This window comes from Stigmatopora nigra, chromosome 8 (genome assembly GCF_051989575.1).
Source record: "Stigmatopora nigra isolate UIUO_SnigA chromosome 8, RoL_Snig_1.1, whole genome shotgun sequence".
NCBI classification, from domain to species: domain Eukaryota; kingdom Metazoa; phylum Chordata; class Actinopteri; order Syngnathiformes; family Syngnathidae; genus Stigmatopora; species Stigmatopora nigra.
In genome coordinates, this window is record NC_135515.1 from 9012673 (window position 1) to 9032500 (window position 19828).

At 38.8% G+C, this 19828-nt stretch overlaps 3 protein-coding genes across 5 annotated transcripts; 1 reads left to right on the plus strand and 2 right to left on the minus strand.

The window, feature by feature from the left end:
* Positions 1-2919: 2919 nt before the first annotated feature.
* On the minus strand, positions 2920-7626 carry LOC144201065 (histone H3.3A). Of its 2 annotated transcripts, XM_077723506.1 has the most exons (4): positions 7352-7579; positions 6193-6336; positions 4212-4365; positions 2920-4080 (listed from the first exon to the last, which is right to left on the minus strand). In XM_077723506.1, exons 2-4 carry the CDS (start codon positions 6318-6320, stop codon positions 3952-3954), a joined length of 411 nt encoding a protein of 136 aa, XP_077579632.1. In that variant the 5' UTR covers positions 6321-6336; positions 7352-7579; the 3' UTR covers positions 2920-3951. The 2 variants fall into 2 exon arrangements, with proteins under 2 accessions (XP_077579632.1, XP_077579631.1); XM_077723505.1 differs by lacking the exons at positions 2920-4080; positions 4212-4365 and adding an exon at positions 4995-5833 and having other exon boundaries at positions 7352-7626.
* A 287-nt stretch (positions 7627-7913) lies between these two features.
* On the minus strand, positions 7914-10268 carry LOC144201066 (histone H3.3A). Of its 2 annotated transcripts, none has more exons than XM_077723507.1 (4): positions 10102-10268; positions 9089-9234; positions 8793-8946; positions 7914-8717 (listed from the first exon to the last, which is right to left on the minus strand). In XM_077723507.1, exons 2-4 carry the CDS (start codon positions 9214-9216, stop codon positions 8589-8591), a joined length of 411 nt encoding a protein of 136 aa, XP_077579633.1. In that variant the 5' UTR covers positions 9217-9234; positions 10102-10268; the 3' UTR covers positions 7914-8588. The 2 variants fall into 2 exon arrangements, with proteins under 2 accessions (XP_077579633.1, XP_077579634.1); XM_077723508.1 differs by lacking the exon at positions 10102-10268 and adding an exon at positions 9296-9432.
* On the plus strand, positions 9761-17409 carry nop53 (NOP53 ribosome biogenesis factor). Its single transcript, XM_077723504.1, has 12 exons — positions 9761-10970; positions 11138-11226; positions 11376-11481; positions 12955-13157; positions 13900-13955; positions 14042-14137; positions 14934-15035; positions 15119-15535; positions 15702-15877; positions 16261-16327; positions 16756-16832; positions 16939-17409. Exons 1-12 carry the CDS (start codon positions 10777-10779, stop codon positions 16997-16999), a joined length of 1644 nt encoding a protein of 547 aa, XP_077579630.1. The 5' UTR covers positions 9761-10776; the 3' UTR covers positions 17000-17409.
* The last annotated feature ends 2419 nt before the right edge of the window (positions 17410-19828 follow it).

Below are 19828 nucleotides of genomic sequence, written 5' to 3' on the forward strand. Positions count from 1 at the left end.
TTATGTATGTTCTCCATACTGTACATGGGAACAGCTTGGAGGAATTGTTTGTTAATCTGTACTGCGGTCGGGCGGCAGAGGCTTGACCTTTGCAATAGGGGTCAAAGGGCAACAAATAGTAGGAGATATGTGTGCTAGTTCACTGCCTTGTTTCTGTTGGGCAGCATTTGGGCAAGGCAGCATTCTCACTCCGCCTGGTCAAGAGGTACAAAAAAGTACTTTCAAACATACATACTGATACTTGATTTGATTTAATTTACAGTGTATAAAACCAACTACTATATCCATTTTATTGCATATATTGACATTACATGGACTGATCTGTCATAAAAAGAATACTTTCCCCTCAGTTTCTACAAATGGCAATAAACACTAAGTTAAAAAAATGTCCAAGTTATTTTAATACCTATTAAATTCTGTAAAAAAAACATCCTGTTCTAAAGTAAAGATCCTTTGTCTAGAATCGTGTCATGTTAATGAATGCGTGTGGAAATGCTGGCATGTTACCAATTGAACACCCGTTTGTCCTACAATGAAATACAGTTAATCCCCGCTGCCTTCCAAGCTCCTGAGCCCCATGTCCCCAAGAACCCCCACAAATGCTCTCTTTGTGCTTTACTACACTACAATAATCTCAGCGAGCCTTCATGTAGTCTGAACCCACTCAACCCCCCGTGGCTTCCTCCTACTTCTCTAATAACCATACACACAAATACCCTCACCTCCTGTCATTTTACTTCTGCAATTCTGTAACCAAGGTCATGGGGGTGCTGGAGCCTATCTATGTTTCTGACATTTTGGAGGAAATCGAAGTACCTGCAGATAAAATCAAGGTTGTCACAGGTTATAGTGATAATAGCAAGCTATTTTTCTAAGAATAGATGCAACATTGGATGTCAAATCAACATGTCACATTTTCAGGTGATGCTGGGCATATATTCATAATTTAATATATGTAAACCAAAGGTAACTTTAAGTATAGAGTTAAACGGCATTGTACTTGGAATCAGATTATTTGAAAATAAACCATTTTAAATCATTCAAATTTAATTTAATTCAACTGAATTGTATTAATAAACGCACTGTTGTGGAATGCAGATGATTTGCACATTCAATTTGGTCACACTTTTTCATACCACTAGGTGGACCCTGTACATCACTGATGATGCTCCTAACACACTTTGAATACCATTGTTTTAATAAAATTGAGATCTTTAGTTCTATCATTGTTATATACCCTCACATGACTTAAGTGCAATAAAATGAGGCACAATAATATACTTGTGGTTTGCAGCCCCCTTGTACCCCTCCTAACTCCATAGCCCCCTCCTTCCTTGTGTACCAGTTGTTTACTAATCTGTTCCCAGCCTCCCAACCTGTTCCCTCCCTGGTCACTGATGAACTCAGTGTATATACACATAGTATTTGTCTCTTCCTCAACATTGCTCCCTCTCTTCCAGCAGAAGACACCCCCCACCCACCCACACACACACACCCACACACCTCTCTTCTGCCGCAGCAGCCATACTCAACCCCCGTCTACCAATCTGAGCACTGTGTTAATCTGGTCCTGCTCGGACGGTCAGCACTTTGAGTAGCAGACAGACAGATTGGCTGTAATCCCCTGGGTGCCACAGATGGAGAGCCACCATCCAGACCTTGGGGAAGGTGAGCACTGTGGCACACGCTCACCAACTCGACTCACATGTACACACACATGGACAAAGAATTCCCCATTAAAAGTAATTGTGTGTGTCTTTTATTTATATGCATGACTACATTTAATCAATTACATGATGAGACAGATAAGATGACTGAGGAGGGGTTTTTAGTGGCAGTTAACATTGTACATTGATATTTGGCAGATAAATAAATTTTCTGTATTATTTAAATTTATAATACAATATCCAAAAGAAATCAATTTGTCAGAATTACAAGTCAAACTTCAGAATTTCATCGAGCATGCCGTTATTTTTTAAATTTTTGTTTTGAAGTAGTTAGGTCTAGTATACATCAAATTATCCATCCAAATGTAACTGAAATGAGTCAACAATAATAATCATAAATCAGTGTAAAATATATTGTCCCCTCAAATTGAGTCCTGAGCAATTAATTTCTTAATTCTTGAATTGATTTGTTTCATCTGGACTATTGGAATCATATTGGGAGTTGTTATTGATAATGAACTCAGTTCTCCCAGAAATGTGCATTTATTTCTATTTCAAGTAAAATGTTATATACCTAAATTTATGTTTATCTATGTTTGTGTGTGTGTGTGTGTGTGTGTGTGTGTGTGTGTGTGTGTGTGTGTGTGTGTGTGTGTGTGTGTGTGTGTGTGCTGATGTCAATGCAAAACAAAAGGATTAATGTCTGGTCTTTAATTAAATGTTTGTTTGTATGAGTATTTCATTCTAATGAATATAGCCAAGGCTTCATAGACACAGAGTGCATGTTTGTGTGTATATTTCATTGTAATGAATATGGCTGAGGACATGGCTTCATCCCTTTTAATCAAGGAAGTAATATGAGGAAATAATGATGAGGTAATGTATGCAACCTAGAAAAGGGATATACGTAATGTGCATTAAAAGATCACTTTCCCCCTAATAAAAAACATGAAGTTTTTTTTAATCATTTATGTGTTTGTAAGGACAAGATGTGGATAATATCAGATGGTAAAAACTGAAAAAATATCAAAATATCTTATTTACCCCTCATCAATTTAGACCCCCCCTCCCCATGTATACTTTTGGGTAAATGATGTGTGTGACAATATCTATGTTAATGGTCATAAGCCCGTAAGTGTTGTTTGATAGTGACTGCCTGGTGACCTGACCTTGACAGATGGGGCCTAGTCATGCTTTATAAAAAGCAGTAATATGGGTCCTTATTTACATGATCAATAAGAAAATGAAGTACTGATGGGTGTAACATCCATTTATTACCAGTTTATATGACAAATCTGGATATTTCAAACATTGCATTATTAAAACATTACCACTAATGTTTTATGAGAGAAATTGTACAACGAAAAACAAATGGGAAACAGTTGACACGATCAAATGGTGCGAGACAAAAAATGGTGGTAGCTGACAAGGAGGAAAAAGATCATTTCCAGACCACATCTTATGATTTGTTAGAAGAAAAAACTCCCCCACTGAGAACTTTCAAATTTGGAACTATATAAACCTCACCTATAAGAATTAGGTTAAAGAAAGAGCCAGAAATACCAAATGTATGTATGAACTCTCTCAAGCTTTGGCTAAAGCATTTCAAGTAAAATAAAAATGTTGAGGTCAATTCGATTTACATCTGTTTAAATTTGTTCTGTACTAATATAGGATTGTTCCTCTCAGCTGCATGCCTGGATTTCCAATCAAAATATAGAGCCATAGTATTCCTAAAGGTAAAAATGACAATTAAAAAAGATTGACAACAATTTGAGGCTTTGTCTTCTGAGACATTGCCTGATCAAAATGTTGTCATATCTTTGTGGGGTTCAGGTTAGGCTGACACAAAAGCAGGAAGAGAACAAGGTTTTTGGACACATTGTAGGGAAGCTGGTGTGTGATCAAGAACAGAAGAGGATCACATAGCACCCTGTTGGAAAGAAGCCACAAAAAGCAGCCCATTCCCACAGTAGATTAACACCCCATCCTCTGTCTGTCATTGTGCTGCAATGGTTTGATTGATGGTTTTCTTCATCATTAGTATCAGTGAGTGTTCATGAGGTGAACTCACCACCAAAACGTAGAGTTGATGCATGCAGAAATAAAAAGGGTTTCCATTGAAGTTCTTTTGCTGAGAGCACTAGGAAATACTTAACTACACACTTGATTATTCGTATAAACAGTTTACCAAATGCAGACTACTAACACGGGAGTAAAGGGAAGGTAAGTGAAGGGATGGACAAATACGAGGGTGTAAAGTAGAAGGACAAAGTAAAAGCATTTAAGCACGCTCTCCACGTATGCGGCGTGCCAACTGGATGTCTTTGGGCATGATGGTGACCCTCTTGGCATGGATGGCACACAGGTTGGTGTCCTCAAAAAGACCCACTAGGTAGGCTTCACTGGCTTCCTACAATGAAAGGAGAATAGAGGGTTATTTTAGCGAAATGATGTCACTGGAATGAAGGAACTAAAGACATTGTTGCTAATAAGAAATTCATAATAATTTGTTTTTCTTTCTCTCTACTGACTTCCACAGACCTGCAAAGCGCCGATGGCTGCACTCTGGAAACGCAGATCCGTCTTAAAGTCCTGGGCAATTTCTCTCACCAAGCGCTGGAAAGGCAACTTGCGAATCAGAAGCTCAGTGGACTTCTGGTAACGACGGATCTCACGCAGAGCCACAGTGCCAGGCCTGAAAAACATTTCAGAAACAGGATAGAAAGGAAATTCAACAAATGACATGATGTGATACAAATCAAACTATACTAAATATGTAATCAGATGACAGTTATGTACACTGTTTGTGTGATCTTTGTCTATTGTCTTTTTCCGCCCTCTTGTGGCTAAAAGAAGTAGTAAAAGAAAAGAAAAAAGACTGAGATACGTATCCATCAATATCAGGGGTGTCCAAACTATTCCACAAATGGCTCAAGTGGATGCAGCCAAACTAGACGACACCTTTTGACCAATCCAGTGTCTTGCAAATATAATCAATTGATTGCTTGTTTTAGCAGAAACCCCATTGGTTAAACTGTCACTGCTGGATCAGAGAGGAAGAAAGATCAGGACCCAAAACAGCCTTTAACTACCGGTTTGGAGACCCCAGATCTATGTAACGACTGTTTCAATTGCTTCTCATAATCAAAGTCTAGGAATTTGCTATATCGTATGTCAGCAAGATGAATGAATGAATATCTGAAGGGTTATACCATAACATATGTTTACCAATATGAAGGCGCTACTAGAAAATGCACAGATCGCAACTGGTTTTGACTTCAAGGATTTTTATTTTATTTTAAATACAGAATTTTAAATGTCCAGTTCATCATAAGTGTTATTGGTTTCAGGATTCAACATATACTACTGAATTAAATGATTTTTGCTTTTTTGAGCCTCCCGTTTGTGCGCCATTTAATACACCCGGCGTGGGTATATTAAACAGCAGCTCAGCTTTTTAAGCAAGATTTGTATGGTGTTCATGGGGCATAATTATAGATACTTTAGTTCATTGATATTTATAATTTATTCAGCAGTAAGTAGTAGTTACTAGTCGGACAATGACAAATCAGGACAAATTGCTGTCAGCAATAGACTTCTCTTCAGATTCCTCCTTCAGTTCTAAATTTAGCAAGGGATCTTCGGTTTTCTTTTGCTGCTTCAGCAAAGTTTTCAAACCGGAGTTCAGTTCAGTGAGGTTGTGCCGCCTTATGAAACAGTAGGCAATTTTGTTCGTCATCTGGAATTCCTCTATGTTATGCTCGGTCGCTATATCAGAGGCAAGCTGCTTGAGGCGCTTGTAGTGAACAACTTTCTTGGCCTTCCTCTCTTCTGTCACTCTTTCGAACAGCTTCTCTTCGATTTCCGCGTATTTCGGCTTCTGCCCAGCTCCGGTTAGGCGCCTTCGTTTGTGATGAGTGGACGACTCAATCAGCTTTTGATCTTGCTTTATCCAATTTCGGATCTGCGATGGCTGAATGCCGTGGTGCTGAGCACACTTTCGCTTGTTGTCGCTGAAAGTGGTTCGCAGCTCGTGTAGAATGGCGAGCTTTTGTCCAACAGTCAGTTCCGTCCGCTTTTTCCTACTCGCTGTGCTGAAAGTGGATGCAGCGTCGTCTTTGAAAGCTTCCGTGCTGCTTGTGCTTTCCATATTGAATGATTGACTGCACAAAATCAATTAGATTATGCTGTTAAATTAGTAAACTTGGCTAAGGTACCAAAATCTCTTGCACTTAAAGTGCAGCCTTTATTTTGTTTACTAATGAAACAGATTAAGGTTAATCCTGTTACATGACCTACTTAAACCTAATACAGGTAGTCTGCAAAACGTTGATGCACACCATCACGGCATAAAGAGTGTATAGTGGATCGTACCTTCCTATTTGTGCGCCATTTAATATACCCCTGCCTTTTAATATATTAAAGAGGGGGGTAATTAAACAGCAAAATACGGTAAACTTAAAGGAAATATATTTTAATGGATAATCAGGCAGAGGAAGTTTTGACAAAAAAAGAAACGCACCTGTAACGATGGGGCTTCTTCACACCTCCGGTGGAAGGGGCGCTCTTTCGGGCAGCCTTTGTGGCAAGTTGCTTGCGTGGAGCTTTGCCTCCAGTGGACTTACGGGCAGTCTGCTTCGTACGGGCCATTGCTATTTAAGATCGCCTAAAGAGGATGAAATAATATTAAGACATAACCCACAGACTATGATTTTTTTTTCCATTAAACTTATAGATGGCACCAGGACTAGATGTCACTCTGCTTTATCCTATTCCATGTTGAGCAAACTAGCAACATTCTGTGCTATTATTAATATTGTTGTTGTCTCCACTATTGTTTTATGTATCTTATTAGCAACATTGTTGTCAATATTATGATTGACCCTATTAAAAAAACTAAAATAAAGCATTCAAGAGGCGATAAATTCAACACAAGTCTGGATATGATGCTGCACAGTTCACTGTTAAAATCACACATACCATATATATATTAGATACAGTTCGAACATAATTTGTTATTTATTATATTTCAAAAGGCAGTGTTTTTGCACAAGCAGTCTTGTTTTGAGCATAGTTTATTGTTTATCAAGAAGAACTTCCAAAAGCTTACGTCATAGACACTGATGCGTCAATCAAAAGGCAAATAACATCTCGAGTGGCCGTCCGGCCAATGAGAAAATGTCAACATAGAGTGTGAGCCAATCAACGCTAATCTTCATGGTGGATGGGCGGGCTTCTGTTAATGTTTATGGACCCACCTCCAGCGCTCTGATGATGGCGGCGGGTTGATGCGCAAACGGGATGAAAACCAAGGCAGCCGAACTAGCATGTAAACAACTTGGATTTAACAAGTTATCGCTGTTTCCGCTAGCCAGTAAATGAAATTAAAACATAAAGGACATCCCAAGGATTTCAGAAATATGTCCAGCACATTTGAAGGGCCTTACTAGCAAGCACAGAGTCGATCTGAACAGGCGCACAATTCGAAACAGAATTTCGCTTCGTTTGAACTGCTGTAGAAAGACTGCGACTTCATTGTCGTCTCGACCGCAGCGTGTTGTATTGAAACGCGACAAAACGAGCTTTTTTCGGCTAGAAAATTAAACACGGGGATTGAGTAAATTGGGGCAGTGCATCTAAAGTTAACAGATGAAAACAATAACATGTGAGGAATGGCTTACCTCGAGAAAAAGTCAACAGAAGTGTGGAGAAAGCTTTAGCAGTCTATTTTCTTCTTCGTATCCTCAATGAGAGGTAACGTCCGACGGGGCAAAATGGCCGCCGCATCAATCAAGTGTGCCAATCTGCTACAATGTTTAAATCATATATTTGGTTTGCTGCCGTTTAATTTGGATTTGTTCGGGGTCATGCAATTCATTCGAACATTTTGATCTCACGTTTTAAATAAGAGAGCGCTTGTTGTGGACAACTTTTAGTGAGCCTTTTAACCTATTTTTACTTGTCCGCGTTTGCGTGATTTCCGGTTGGAAAGAAAGTTAATTCTGGTTATGAATATGGTTCCAATTAATATACTTTTAATTTTACCGTCATAATAGCCCTCCTAAAACCACTATTATAAATGATATTATTGGAAAAATGACAAACCAGTAAATACTTACAAATAGTATACACAGTGACCATGATTGTTTTCTACTGACTTAAATAACTTTCAAATAGCAAATTCCAGTACAGCCACATATTTTGTTATTGTGGTGGCACAATGTTTAATATGAAAAGTCACAGTTTAATCACAATTATTTTTTATTCATGTTTGTATGTGAATTTTGGAGTACAAATGTTTTAGCCTTTAAAATGACCAAAAACAGAAATCAAAAACAGTAGAAAAAAATTGCTATCGACCTGAGAGAGAAACAAAAAATCATAACATTGCATGGACAATGTGGTGAAAACCAAGAAAATCAAATAAGTTCTGCTACATGTATGCATCTTATAAATGTCAAACCATGCAGTCAATTAGTACAATGACATCTGAAATTGACAACCAGAATAAAGCATTTGCATCAGATACACTTACCAACCACAAAGACAAATGTTTCAACTAAATTTTTAAATGACCAAATGAAAAAACAGAAGACCCACTATATCAATTAATATATCTGTATGAATATGAAGTCTTAACATTATTTACTATGCTCATTCCAGATTACACACTACTCAATGGCTAGCAAAAAGACCCTAGTTCATAGCAATAGCTAAAGTGGAGTGATATACTCGAATGAATACATACCAAAAGAAGAAACTCATCTACTTATAGCACCAACCAAGACAAAATCACACATTTACGGTTGTTACAATCATGATATATATAGAGAACCTCAAACCAAACTACTATCTGTGAAGGAATAAGGGAAAGAATTGTGAAGGGATAGGAAAGGAGAATTTTATCAGAAAGTAAAATTATGCGCGCTCCCCACGGATACGACGTGCCAGCTGGATGTCTTTTGGCATGATGGTGACACGCTTGGCATGGATGGCACACAAGTTGGTGTCCTCAAAAAGACCCACCAGGTAGGCCTCGCTGGCTTCCTGTGGAGAAATGCAAGAATTTGAGTGACATGGCGTCACCAAATGGAGGAACTGCTATATCTTAATAGGACTGACCTGCAGTGCGCCAATGGCTGCACTCTGGAAACGCAGATCTGTCTTGAAGTCCTGGGCAATTTCTCTCACCAAGCGCTGGAACGGCAGTTTACGGATCAGGAGCTCGGTGGATTTCTGGTAACGACGGATCTCACGCAGAGCCACGGTTCCGGGCCTTTGCAAGACAAGATGCATTGGTTGGACTTTGTTTCAATCACAAAACAAGTGTGAACCTAACTTGTGTGTCATATTTGACTGACTTCTAAAATTTGACCTTTCAATGTGCTATTATAGATCTCCAAATGAAAAGTCGTCACCTGTAACGGTGGGGCTTCTTCACACCTCCGGTGGAAGGGGCGCTTTTACGGGCAGCCTTTGTGGCGAGCTGCTTACGTGGAGCTTTGCCTCCAGTGGACTTACGGGCAGTCTGCTTTGTACGGGCCATTGTGAGTGTCAATCAAAGCTGAAAGTACAAGTTTTGTCAAGTTAATTCATCATTTCAAAGATGGAATCGTTTTGCATACCAAGACAATGCCAGTAATGGGTACAAGAATATAAATCATGTCATTATGTGAAATGATATAAAACAAAGTGTAAAAACAAACACTTTAATTCGACTTGTTTATGTGAGCGCTTCACAAAATGTTTTCATCTCCGAGACGGTTCAGACGCTGCTTATGTTGCGTCATAAATGACAACAGAAACGCCCAATCACAGGAGACCTGGAGGGTTGTTGTGGAGATTTCTACCAATGAGAAGACGTCTGCGAAAAGCCCTCCCATTGCGCACTGGTGAGGGTATGTTCGTTTCGTTTCCCCGCGCACCCCCATGTGGCACTAGCGTAGATTTTCCAATCGAAAATAAGCTTTTGGAGACGAAAACCATGCTGCACCGCCCCTGTCGGCTGCCAATTGTAAACAAACTAACAACCCCGCACATAATGGCTGGCTGCGACTATGAAGAACGTAAACGGAAAGGAAAATTCACTCTGGCGACTGCGATGGTGGTGAAAAACAACCAAATTGTGTTAATACCCCCGCATGAAAGTGGAATATTGTTTTCGGAGGCAATAGTAGACACTTCAAGCTTCACCTGGGGGACATTATTTTGTCAGATGACCCTTCACTCGAGACGCACTTCCGAGAGGAAAAAAAAACATCGAGCAGATTACGAATGCTTGTTCGGGTTGCTGAGTTCAGCAGGCAGATAAAGGCTCGACGGCTTTGCCTTTAATGGCTTATACAGCGAAAATCAACGAAATATTCGCCCATTCGACATCCCAAAATAGTTTATGATACACTCGAGTTTTGTGGAAAATGAAAAGACTTACCTTTTTAATTGGAACGTAAAATGAAGCTTTCGATTGGGATATAATTTCTTGAGTCAACTAACGCGTTGTTCTCGCTCGTACAAAATGAAGGGAGGGAAAAGGAAAAGAACGTAGCAGTGCATTTTGAGGCACATTTCCCATCATGCATTTGAGACAAACATACATGTCGCAACATGATCGCCAAAAAACACCAAAATATCGCACAAATACCCAAAGGGACATTCTTATTTAAAAAAAATAAACACTTTGAGTAACTTAAATACATTTTTAAATTGTTTTCCAGCCCAATTTAACATGAAATCCAGCCAAGCCCCATTTGTGGAGTTGTTGGCTAAGTGTTGCAAAACGTATTAATTTCATTTTTTTGTATTTTGTTATAGATGTATGTTGTTGTTTTAAATAGAAACTTTATTATAATTCAAATTAAACCCCCGATTCCTTATTTAATATCACCCGGACTTCTATATACGTGAAAAATAGTCACTGAAAGTTCAAATTAATGTTCAAATCTTTGAAATCCTACACGCATTGAAATAATAGAGCTGTATTGCAGCTCTAAGTAAAATAGTATTTGTTGTAGTTATGACTTTCCGCCAGTAAGTGGCAGCGCTGTGCTTGTCCACAAAAAATTACTAAACAAAGAAGAAAATAGTCTGGTTTTCTCTTACGTTTAACATGGCGCCGTTGAAGAGCGTGAAACGCGTGGCTGCCTCACAGCCAGGCTTTTTAAGTTTCTCGGACAACGGCGGGGTTGGTACTCGAAGAAAGCGTGTGAACAAGAATAAGAAAAAGAGCTGGAAAAAACACAGCGACATCAATGACGTGGAAGATTTTTTAGAAGACATCAGACATCAGGAGAGAACCACAGGGTAAGTTGGCCCCAAATTCTAGACGAAACACGACAGGCAAATATTGTTTCCTTCTCCAAATCTTAAAGTATGTTGTATATTTGGTGTTTAATAAATAGTTGGACGAGTGATGACATGATTCCACAAAATCTGCATGTCTAGATGTGCCATTTGTTCGTTTGTTGCAGTGGCTTATTGGCTGAGAGACCAGATGACGCTTTATTCTTTCTTGATGCTGGGAAGGAACAGAAAGGTGTCCAGAAAGATGATTTAAAAGGTAAACAAGTGGAATGAAATTGTGGTCCTTTTTACTAGTGCTTAGTTAAAAAGTGCCACTTCACATTTAGGCATTTTACTCAAATGGGCACTTTGCCAAGAGAAATTGTCAGAGACTGACTCAAAATTTGCATTGCTTTATCATTTAAGCATCAAAGCACGTGAAGGGCGACAAGAAGGGGAAAGGAAAGTCGCAACGTCCTCTCAGGATAGACCTCATCCTCCAGAATGACTCCCTTGTACCACCAATTAAAGAGTGAGTATACATGATGTTTAATGTAAAATGTTTTTTTTGTCGAATGTGGTAGTGTTCATCCTCAATAGTATAAATACTTTTGGTTTCAGCTGACCTGGTTTGAAATGCAGTCGTACCTCTACTTACAGAATTAATTGGTTCCCAAACTTTCTTATCGTAAATTGAATATTTTGCAAGTAGGTGTGTATACTTTATATGTAATTCTCAAATTCAGGCTTCCCGGTGGAGCAAGCAGTTAGTGTATCGGCCTCACAGCTCTGGGGCCCTGGGTTCAAATCCAGGTCATGTGCATCTGTGTGGAGTGTGCGTGGTTGTCCATCTCCTTGTGCACGGCGATCAGCTAGCCACAGATTCAGGGTGTCCCCCATGTCTCTCCCGGGGACAGCTGGGATTGGCTCCAGCACCCCCCGCGACCCTAATCAGGATAAAGGCGATGAGATGAGAATCTTATTCGTTCCACGGCTCTCACATAACTCATCTAAAACCTTTAATATTGGTCATTGTCCCAATTTTGTATGAAAGATGTGAGAAGCACAAAAATTCAAGATATAAGAAAATTATTTATTAATGTCTTAAAATGAATGGCCAAAAATCCCCGTGAAAATGCGTCTTGCGCCGCTGAATTAGTTCCCTCCGCGGCCGTTATTTTGGGAGACGTAATACTCGTGTTTGTCCGCCAGGTAGCGACAAAGGCCAATTCTACCAGGGCCGAAAGCCGTCCACTGGTATACTACATACATTTCAGACTTTTACACGCGCCCTATCTGTGTGTGAAAATATATGCTGCGTTGCATTTGTACGGTTTTTAATCCCTTAATAAGGGGAATTGCAATCATTAATCAAGGGATCAAGGTGGTCATGCATGTAAGAGAGAATCTTAAATCATGAATAGTGGTTGTGAACCAATTGAATGGAATTGAATGCTTTTTTTGTCTTTGAATGAGATAGAATGGGTAAGGAAATGCATTTACTAGTGGGGGGGGGGGGGATTTCATAACTAGGATCTTTTTTGTATCTCGGGTCACTCTGAAAATTGTTGTACCTAGAGCCATTTATAAGTTCAGGTATGACTGTATGTTGTTGAGTATCTTTTAAAAAAATCTCTATATATATATTTATATATAAAGTTTAGAACTGTGTCCAGTGATGATCTCATCCTTGCGCTCCCAGTATTTCCAGTAGGAAATGTGAAGATAACTCACAGGAGCTCAGGAAACTGTTGTGTAAACGGTATCTTGGGATCTGAGGATTTGTTGTGTAATGCTCGTACTTTTATACTAGAAAGGTCACCAATTTGATTGTCTTTAAAGGACCGAATGATATTTATCATTCCATGCAAATGGTGTGATTGGCATCGATATCTTAAGTGACAATTGTTTTATCTATTTATTGAACAATCAATGCCATTTCCCCATTTTACTCCACGTGTGGGTTATTCTTCTGAACCGATGATCTCTGTCTATGATTCTTCAGCGTGCTGGCCTATCAACAGCCCAATGCAAGGAAACTTCGTAATGCTGCCAAAAGGATCGAGCATCTGGCTTCCAAAGGCATTTTGCCACGGAGCCAAAGAAACCTGCTCAACAGACAGCCGTCAAAAACAAGAGTAAAAAAGGCAGTGACGGAGGCTAACAATTACCCCAAAAGAGACTATTATGACCTCTGGGGTGAAGAGCGTAAGTGTTTTTTCTTTTGTCCATCAAGAAATCCATTCATTTACTATATCTCATCTTTATTTGAATACATGTATACAAAGCATTTTGGACCCAATAGTAACTTGTATGTAATTTACTGCGAAATGGTTGAATGTTACAAGGCATTCACAATATTTTTCCAAGAATCTGTAACAATGGGTATGAAGTCTTGAATCTATTGTACATATGCAACATGACAATATGGTTTTGCTTGATGGATTGAGAAGCTCAAATACAAATTGTGCACAATTTTATTATCACCACATCTAAAATAATCTTGAAAGTTCTCTTTTCTCTGCCACCTGCAACTATCAAACAGGCCAAAATGTGAAGATAGAGGAGGGGTGTGATTTATTTTCTGCTCTGTTTGATGATGGTATTTGGAGGTGTCTATTAGAATGCACACTGCTCATTTTAAAAACCTTCATCATAATGCAGAGGCAGGGACTACAAACTTTCAAGAAACATAATGTAAAAGACATCAGTATTAAATAGAATCAGGATTATTCTTGTTACTTATGACAAATTGCCCTCATCAAAACTAGTGGAATGGTACACTTTTTTAATAGGTGGTGCAATCATCACACATGGCACAAAACACATTACTCTAAATTTTTACAAGCAATTAAATCTGCTAGGTATAAAGTAGCAGGTTATTTGTATTAGTGATATTATTCCTGCATCATTACATAGAAACTAATGTTTTCTTTTTCATTGAAAACAGCCACAAGTTCAGATGATCCATGGTACCTGCAACAGACTGGAAAAAAACGTGTCCAGGTAAAACAAAACGCAACCCAAGAACATTAGTTTGGTACCAAATGCTGTTAACACATTAAGTAAGCTGCTGCTTAATGTTGTGGTAGCGCCCGCTGAAGATGAATGATAAACCATCCACACTGCCTGCTGTGGAGGTGATTGGTCCTGGCGGCTCCTATAATCCAGACTTCTCCTCCCATCAGGTAAATTTCTCATTTACTCTGTCGTCACACAAAAGACAGAAAACATTTTGGGAAGCTTAGATGGGGTTCCCTGATAGTAACTTCTTCCATGCAGTTGCAATTGATCAAATTTTGACAGTGCCTTTTTGAGGAATGATCTCAATACCACACTTTTAAACAAGTTCAAATGTATTGATGATTGCCCGGCTCCTTCGCCAAACCTCTCATTAGGCATACCTGAAGCCCGAGTGTGCCCTGTACTGGCTAACTCAGAACTTAAAGCCACCAATATGTCTGCCATTAAATGATGTAATCCTGAGCCCAGTGGAAAAATATATACATAAGTAGGTCTATGTGAAACGATGCATATTATATGCCCCGACAATAGATGAGGCAGTTTTCATTTTGTGTTGTCGATTTAATAATGGAAGAGAAGCAATCTTATTTAGTGTCCTCGCCAAGGAGAACAACAAAAAGAACGGAGACCTTCAGGCTCCCAAACGCTTGGAGCTCATGAAACTATTGTGTGGTTTCCTGGGATCTGAGAATTTGTAAATGCGCTGCTCCCTGGGTAAATCTGGTATAAAAATAGGGGGAAAAAAGCCTGCTACTCTTTTTTTTTTTTCACTTACTGAACAATTTCCTTTTTCTCATTTCTCTGCAACTATGGTACCCGCCCCCATCTTGTTCGGATTGCCTTATAGAGTGGAAATAGTCGCAAGTTACTAACATAAATGATATATAGGCAGTTTAATGTGTTATTCCTGAGCGGGGAAAAAAACTGTTGTTCTCACTTGTGCTCACAATTTGCATCCAGGCTTTGCTTCAAGAAGCCCACAACGTGGAGGTTAAGAAGAAGAAGGTGGAAGATAAAATTAAGAGACAGCTCGCTTTCGACAAGAACCAAAGAGCAACAGAGGTACCGATCCTTTCCGGGGCTGCTGCCACTCTTTGCTCTTAATTTGGACTAAACTGCAATTCCACTGGCGTTTTTGTCTTTAGGAGACCATCTTCCAGGAGCAAGTGGAAGGCCTAGTAGAGGAAGAGGAGGAGGAGCAGGAGCAGAATGAGAAGCAGGAGCAGAATGAGAAGCAGGAGCAGAATGAGAAGCAGGAGCAGAATGAGAAGCAGGAGCAGAATGAGAAGCAGGAGCAGACTGAGAAGCAGGAGCAGACTGAGAAGCAGGAGCAGAATGAGAAGCAGGAGCAGAATGAGAAGCAGGAGCAGAATGAGAAGCAGGAGCAGAGTGAAAAGCAGAATGAGAAGCCGATTCAAAATGAGAAGCAGAATCTGAATCAAGATGAAGATAAAGTGCCCGCTGTCGAGGAGGAAGAGGGTTACGTGGCAGGAGGAGCCATCGTACTGTCGGAGAAGAAGACTGAGAGACAAAGGAAAAAAGAGAAGGCAGAAAAAATTAAGGTGCCTACAAAGTCCTTGCATTCCACAACAAAGTGAAGAAGCTTAATGTGCAAATTACCTTACTGTTTCTATCAATATTTTATTTTTGAAAACATCTGAATTCTGCACCCTGCTTGTTCAATGCACAAATGTGTTTGGATTTACATTTTGTCTTTCCCGCCATTAGGAGCAACTGCGGCTCTCGGAGAAAAATCGGATCGAAAAACGACAACAACTGTTCCAGCTTCGCTCTATCAAAGCCGGCATCAAAAATATTGAACAGAGAGCGGCGGCTAGACAGAAACAACGCAAGGCCAATAGGGAGGCCCTGAAATCCCAACCCAGACGCCTTGGAAAACTCAAGTACGCAATTAATGTGCTTCTCAAAGCTGTTGTCGATCTTAAAAGCTTTCCAATCCTGCCAAGAAACTCACTGCAGAAACCAGCTGCATTATGTTGTGTCCCATAAATCCCTAGATGCACTTAAACCACCATTAAAACCTACCTTCTTTGGTTAATGAGCCCATCACTTCAGTGACAACACATCACTAAATTTGATTTATTCACTGGATATACTTGTGCATTATTCAATAGATTGGGCATTGGCAGTTTACTGTTTAACTGGTCAGATCTTCTCTAATTATTAATTCATGTTTTTAAAATGCTCACAAATCTCTTTGTCAGTTTGCATTTTGCCAATGTTCTGTTTTAATAGACTTTTTTTTCTCTTTCCCCCTCTTTTTCAGGTTTCAAGCTGATGATCTTGAAATCAAGCTCAGTACTGAACTTACAAGTTCCCTACGAGAACTCAAGGTACTGGCCCCTATTCAAAGCTCATCTTTGATTCTTGGTACCAATTTGATAAATTCTTGGGATTTTATTAATTATTATTTATTGTTATTTTAGTGCGTTACGCCTCATCATAGTTTAATCATTTAATGTATTCCTGCCACAAACTGTGAATATTATTTTATTACCTTAACTGGAGACTTATTTCTCCCAGTGACAGCACTAGACATAATCTGACATGTCAAAAGAATATAGCAAAAACTGTCACTTGCTCAAAGATTGTGAAAAGTGGTCTGCTGCTCCCAAAAGGGTTCATTTCAATGATGTAGTTAATTCTGTAAATGCATTCATGACTCAAATGTGAATTATCATGCATATGGGGAACCAAAAATTCAACAAAAAACTGTCCTGCATTTGTTTTTGGGACATGCTGCAATTCCCTGCTAATACAGCCAGAGGGAAGCGTCGTCAAGGACCGCTTCAAGAGTTTGCAGAAGAGGAACCTGATTGAACCCAGAGAGAGAGCCAAGTAAGAATCCACTCACTTTTATATAACACTTCATCCATGGGTCATGGGAATTTATAGATTCTTTAAAATGTGAACCCTCTCAATTCTTTGTCTCCCTCCACCTTAGGTTCACCAGGAAGTACAAGCTAAAGTATGTGGAGAAGAGAGCTTTTAGAGAGATCACTTAACATCACAGAGCCTGACAGAAAAATGGGGGTTGTTCCGAAAGACACAAATGCGTCATAATGTAAGCAATTGTATATACCGCACAGTAAGCCAGACTTTTTTAATGATAAGGCAAGCATTTTTACACACACTGTCAATTAATTAATTGATTAAAAATGCAATGGGTCTGTCTGGAACATGGTCATCTGTGAATTTCCTAATTAGACCAGGTAATCATCATTCTGTTGGCGTTGTAATGATAAAAAAAAATAACGTTCGTTGGTGCCAACTGATATGGCACTTCCATGTAAGAGTGATTTCCAATGAAGCACAATTAGCTCAGTCATGGAAATCCTAATTGTGCAGTAGATTTGTTCACATTTGCTCTGACACTGTTGCAGCGTTTAAATAAATATTAAATAGTTCTGATTTATTGGAGGGTTTGACTTTCAGGGTACCCCAGCCAAGACCTGTTACTCAGTAAAGAGAAATTGGAATTTATTTTCAGTTTCATGAATACATTTCAGACCAATCTAAATATTTTTTCCAGTAACTCCTCGTTTTCAAGAGCCAAATAGCTGGCATGGCAAGAAAATAGACTAAGATTAACTTCACCCTCACTTAAAAAATAGATATCAAATGTCACAGAACCTTCTTTATGAGACTGTAGCTCCACTCCACAACCTCTGAAAATAACATGCATTTAATTTAAGACAGGGATGGGCAAAGTATTCCACAAAGGGTTGCAGTGGGTGCAGGTTTTCATTCCAACCCATGAATAGGACACCATCACACCATTCTGGTGTCCTACAAGTGCAATCAGGTGTTTCCTTGTATTGGTTGGTGCATGGGTCAGCAATCCAAAGTGAAGAGTCATATTGGACGAAAAAAAATAAGCCTTATGTTGGCTTTAGAATGAAGGTAACACTTGCTGTATGTATCTATTAGCCTACTATCAAAATGAGGAAGTTGGCTATAAATACATCAGGAACATTCATGATTAAACATTTTTCTTTCCCTGCATGCACTGTAGAGATCGGCACACCATGTGACTTTACTGTTGTATGGTGCTGCCCCGAGTTTAACTTTATTTCAATATTTATGAATTTCATTCCTTTGATGAAATTAAAGAAATGGGATAAAGACATCCGATATTGATGTCATCTTTATTTTTAGGATTCAAATGAATGACAAAATGCAATCCCATTCTTAAATCCTTTTCTGCGCCAATCTAAATTCTCGATTTGCAGGAATTGCTACACGTTGGTACAAAAACAAACCCTAAATTAACAGTTATAGTGCAGACATTTTTACATGCAGACCTATCACCTAAGTGGCAGCATTCAACACGATCAAGGTCACTTTTAATAACAATTTAATCTAATTCCCTTAGACTTAAGTAGATTGAGTGGAATTTGTCTCTGATTTAAGAAGCATGGTGATAGGATTTAGGTTTTGATAATTGATTTCTGGCCACAACGTTAAAACCTTACTTGCCTCCGGTGATGCAGGAATTCCAAAGAATTGTCTTATCTGCTCATCTGTGTGAAATTGTAACCTTTTACATTTTACTGAGGGATGCTTTCCTCTTTACAAATGATATATTGCAGCTTTTCAATTACTGTATGTATATACTTTATATGAAACGTGCATTGTGTCACACCCAATTACATGGACGTACAGCAATTCAATCTTAAACTGCAGTTCGTCTTTAAGGAACCAAAATCCTATTGAAGCTCCCAAGCCTTCTAGAGTAAGTAGTATTAAGTACACTCAATGCCTCTTCATTCATTACCTTCCGTGGCTAATGTGTTGACTTGTAGCAGGCTAAAAAAGGCAAGACATCATTAGCACAAACTCTAGCCCCATTGCATGCAAGCAAGAGTTAATTAAAATAAAACCTTTAAAGCACTTTGACTTTTTGCTAGTTCATTTACAAACGCTATTACTGTATTCTCATACCTTGATTAATTTTACTCACTGCTATTTTGCATTAAAACTGAATTGTAATACTGATAAGTTACTGGCATAGATAGATATGTATTCATTTATTGGAAGTACATCTTTTGCTGGTTTAAAGTTTTTTTTGTTTGTTTCTTACCTACTAAATATCTTGATTTTACATAGTGCCTCCAAGTGTATAAGTTGTGACAACTGGAATGGATTGCGTTGCAAAAAAAAATCCAAAAGCTACAGTACATTTTAGTGAAAAATTAAGCAGGCAGGACTAAAGAAAGAGCAGAGCTGTTTGAAGATGACTGAATTAGTATTCATCTTCTCATTTGCACACTTTGTCTCATGGCTACTAAATTTTCAGCAGCTGTTATTTTTCAATGTGGAGAAAAATGATGCCAAACGAATCCCAAACCGTGAAGTACTAATCAAAAGTCTACTGGAATGAAGAAAAGATAGTAATCATTACATTTTAATGTAGTATGGATTACTGTGTAGCTCATAAAACTGTTTGAACGTCAGGGAAATATTAGTTTTTTTGTTTGCCTGTGCCAGACAAGCAGATGGTACCTAAATTGTTTGTGTTTTGCCTTTTGCTTTCCCCCTCATTTGGTCTCGTTGCTCATGTGGGAGGCACTGAGATGCCAGATTGTTTTAGAATAGAATGTGTGATTCTCTGCATAGTTATCGTCATGAAATAAAGAATTCACCTGCTTCCCTCACCCCTTGATTCTGTCAGGTTCACAGATGCTATGCATGATGTAATCCATTGCTACACACTAGAGTTGAAGCCAGCTGAGGTCGTATACCCATATATGTATGTATGTGTGTATATATGTATGTGTATATTTGTATATATAGATTTGTGTATATATGTATATATGTATATATATATGTAT

Excerpts from the sequence above, each read along its gene's own strand:
- LOC144201065 (XM_077723505.1), bottom strand. The coding sequence starts at position 6,320 with ATGGCCCGTACGAAGCAGACTGCCCGTAAGTCCACTGGAGGCAAAGCT. Across the intron at positions 5,834-6,192 it reads AAGAAGCCCCATCGTTACAG|TCAATCATTCAATATGGAAA; the intron begins GTGCGTTTCTTT and ends GATTTTGTGCAG.
- LOC144201066 (XM_077723507.1), bottom strand. The coding sequence starts at position 9,216 with ATGGCCCGTACAAAGCAGACTGCCCGTAAGTCCACTGGAGGCAAAGCT. Across the intron at positions 8,947-9,088 it reads AAGAAGCCCCACCGTTACAG|GCCCGGAACCGTGGCTCTGC; the intron begins GTGACGACTTTT and ends TGTCTTGCAAAG. Across the intron at positions 8,718-8,792 it reads CAGCCATTGGCGCACTGCAG|GAAGCCAGCGAGGCCTACCT; the intron begins GTCAGTCCTATT and ends ATTTCTCCACAG.
- nop53 (XM_077723504.1), top strand. The coding sequence starts at position 10,777 with ATGGCGCCGTTGAAGAGCGTGAAACGCGTGGCTGCCTCACAGCCAGGC. Across the intron at positions 13,956-14,041 it reads CTGGAAAAAAACGTGTCCAG|CGCCCGCTGAAGATGAATGA; the intron begins GTAAAACAAAAC and ends ATGTTGTGGTAG. Across the intron at positions 15,878-16,260 it reads AGACGCCTTGGAAAACTCAA|GTTTCAAGCTGATGATCTTG; the intron begins GTACGCAATTAA and ends CCTCTTTTTCAG.